The sequence below is a fragment of the Macadamia integrifolia genome, unplaced genomic scaffold (genome assembly GCF_013358625.1).
Source record: "Macadamia integrifolia cultivar HAES 741 unplaced genomic scaffold, SCU_Mint_v3 scaffold2957, whole genome shotgun sequence".
NCBI lineage: Eukaryota > Viridiplantae > Streptophyta > Magnoliopsida > Proteales > Proteaceae > Macadamia > Macadamia integrifolia.
In genome coordinates, this window is record NW_024869088.1 from 172 (window position 1) to 1,694 (window position 1,523).

Below are 1,523 nucleotides of genomic sequence, written 5' to 3' on the forward strand. Positions count from 1 at the left end.
ATATGATTATTTGGTTAGGTAAATAAAATAGAATAAAATATTTTCCTACCATTTCATCCATGGTTATGTTGTAACTATCAACCATCTAAATGTAAGCAATTGATGTTAAGAAATACCTCATATAAAAGTCTATATCATTCTCTAACTAACTATAGATTATTCACTACATTTTTTTTTTCTTCTATATTGTACCTAATTTCCTTTATATAAACTTTTCCTTGTAGCAATACTATATATCTGTAGCACGGGAACTATCACGATTGACTGGAGTATGTCAAGCTCCAATTACACAACATTTTACTGAATCTAGTTTAGGTTCAACCACAATCAGGTGTTTTGATCAAGAAGAAAGGTTTATGGATACAAATCTTAAGCTTGTAGATGGGTATTTCCGGCCCAAGTTTCATTTCTCTGGTGCAATGGAATGGTTATGTTTCCGCATGGATATGTTGGCATCGATCACATATGCCGTCTTTTTGGTTTTCTTGATCTCAATGCCGAAGGGAGTATTCAGTCCTGGTAAAAAGTTGAACTTGAGATCTTATAAAACCATCATTTCCGGAAACTATGATTGGTTGCTCACATGAAAGAATGCTTTTTAATTTAATTTGTTTTCTTTTCTTTCTTGAAGGTGTTGTGGGTTTAGCAGTCACATATGGGCTTCGTTTCAGTATGCACGAGGTCATATGGGATCTTTGCAGTCTTGAGAATAATATCGTATCTATTGAGAGGATACTACAATACGCCTGCATCCCCAGTGAACCCCCTTTGTTGGTAGAAGAAAATAAGCCAAGTCATGAATGGCCATCACAAGGAAAAATTGATATTGTTGATCTGCAAGTAATCTTCCTAACCTAGGTTCTTGAAGTCTTTTTTTTTCTTTACTTATTTCCTCATCTTATGAAATAGATCCTCTAAAGCCTAATGATTTTTTGGACATTCTTTTTGCTCTTATGGAATTTTGCTAAGCTTTGTGATTTGATTATTTAATATATATGTAGGTCAGGTATGCCCCACATCTTCCTTTTGTCTTGAGAGGTCTCACATGCACTTTTCCTGAAGGGATTAAGATTGGTATTGTTGGAAGAACGGGAAGTGGTAAATCAACTCTTGTGCAATCTCTTTTCCACATGCTTGAACCAACAGCTGGTCAAATTCACATAGATGGTATCAATATTTTCAAGATTGGCCTTCATGACTTACGATCAAGACTGAGCATCATCCCACAAGACCCGACAATGTTTGAGGGGACTCTAAGAAGCAATCTTGACCCGCTTGAAGTTTACACTGATGAACAAATTTGGGAGGTATTTTTTTTTTTTTTTTTGTCATTTGATGAATAAATTTTATTAGTGACAAAGATAGGATAGACAAAAAATTTTCTTACTGAGGAGTTGCATGCAAAACAAACATATGCAATTGATTAATTTGGACATGCATCTCTATGAACTCCTTTCTCATGGTCATATTCCTTTTATTTTTTCATTCAATTTCTAAATCATCATTGCTCTTTTTTTTTTTTT

The 1,523-nt window shown here is 34.1% G+C and overlaps 1 protein-coding gene across 1 annotated transcript in view; it reads left to right on the forward strand.

Moving 5' to 3' along the window:
• Positions 1-224: 224 nt before the first annotated feature.
• LOC122067523 (ABC transporter C family member 3-like) overlaps positions 225-1,523 on the forward strand; it is a gene marked incomplete at its 5' end in the record, with an annotated part of 2,361 nt that continues 1,062 nt past the window's right edge. Inside the window, 3 exons of the mRNA XM_042631371.1 lie at positions 225-519; positions 632-840; positions 1,002-1,307. Of these exons, the coding sequence (XP_042487305.1) occupies positions 225-519; positions 632-840; positions 1,002-1,307 (810 nt within the window). The remainder of the gene's footprint in view (positions 520-631; positions 841-1,001; positions 1,308-1,523) is intronic.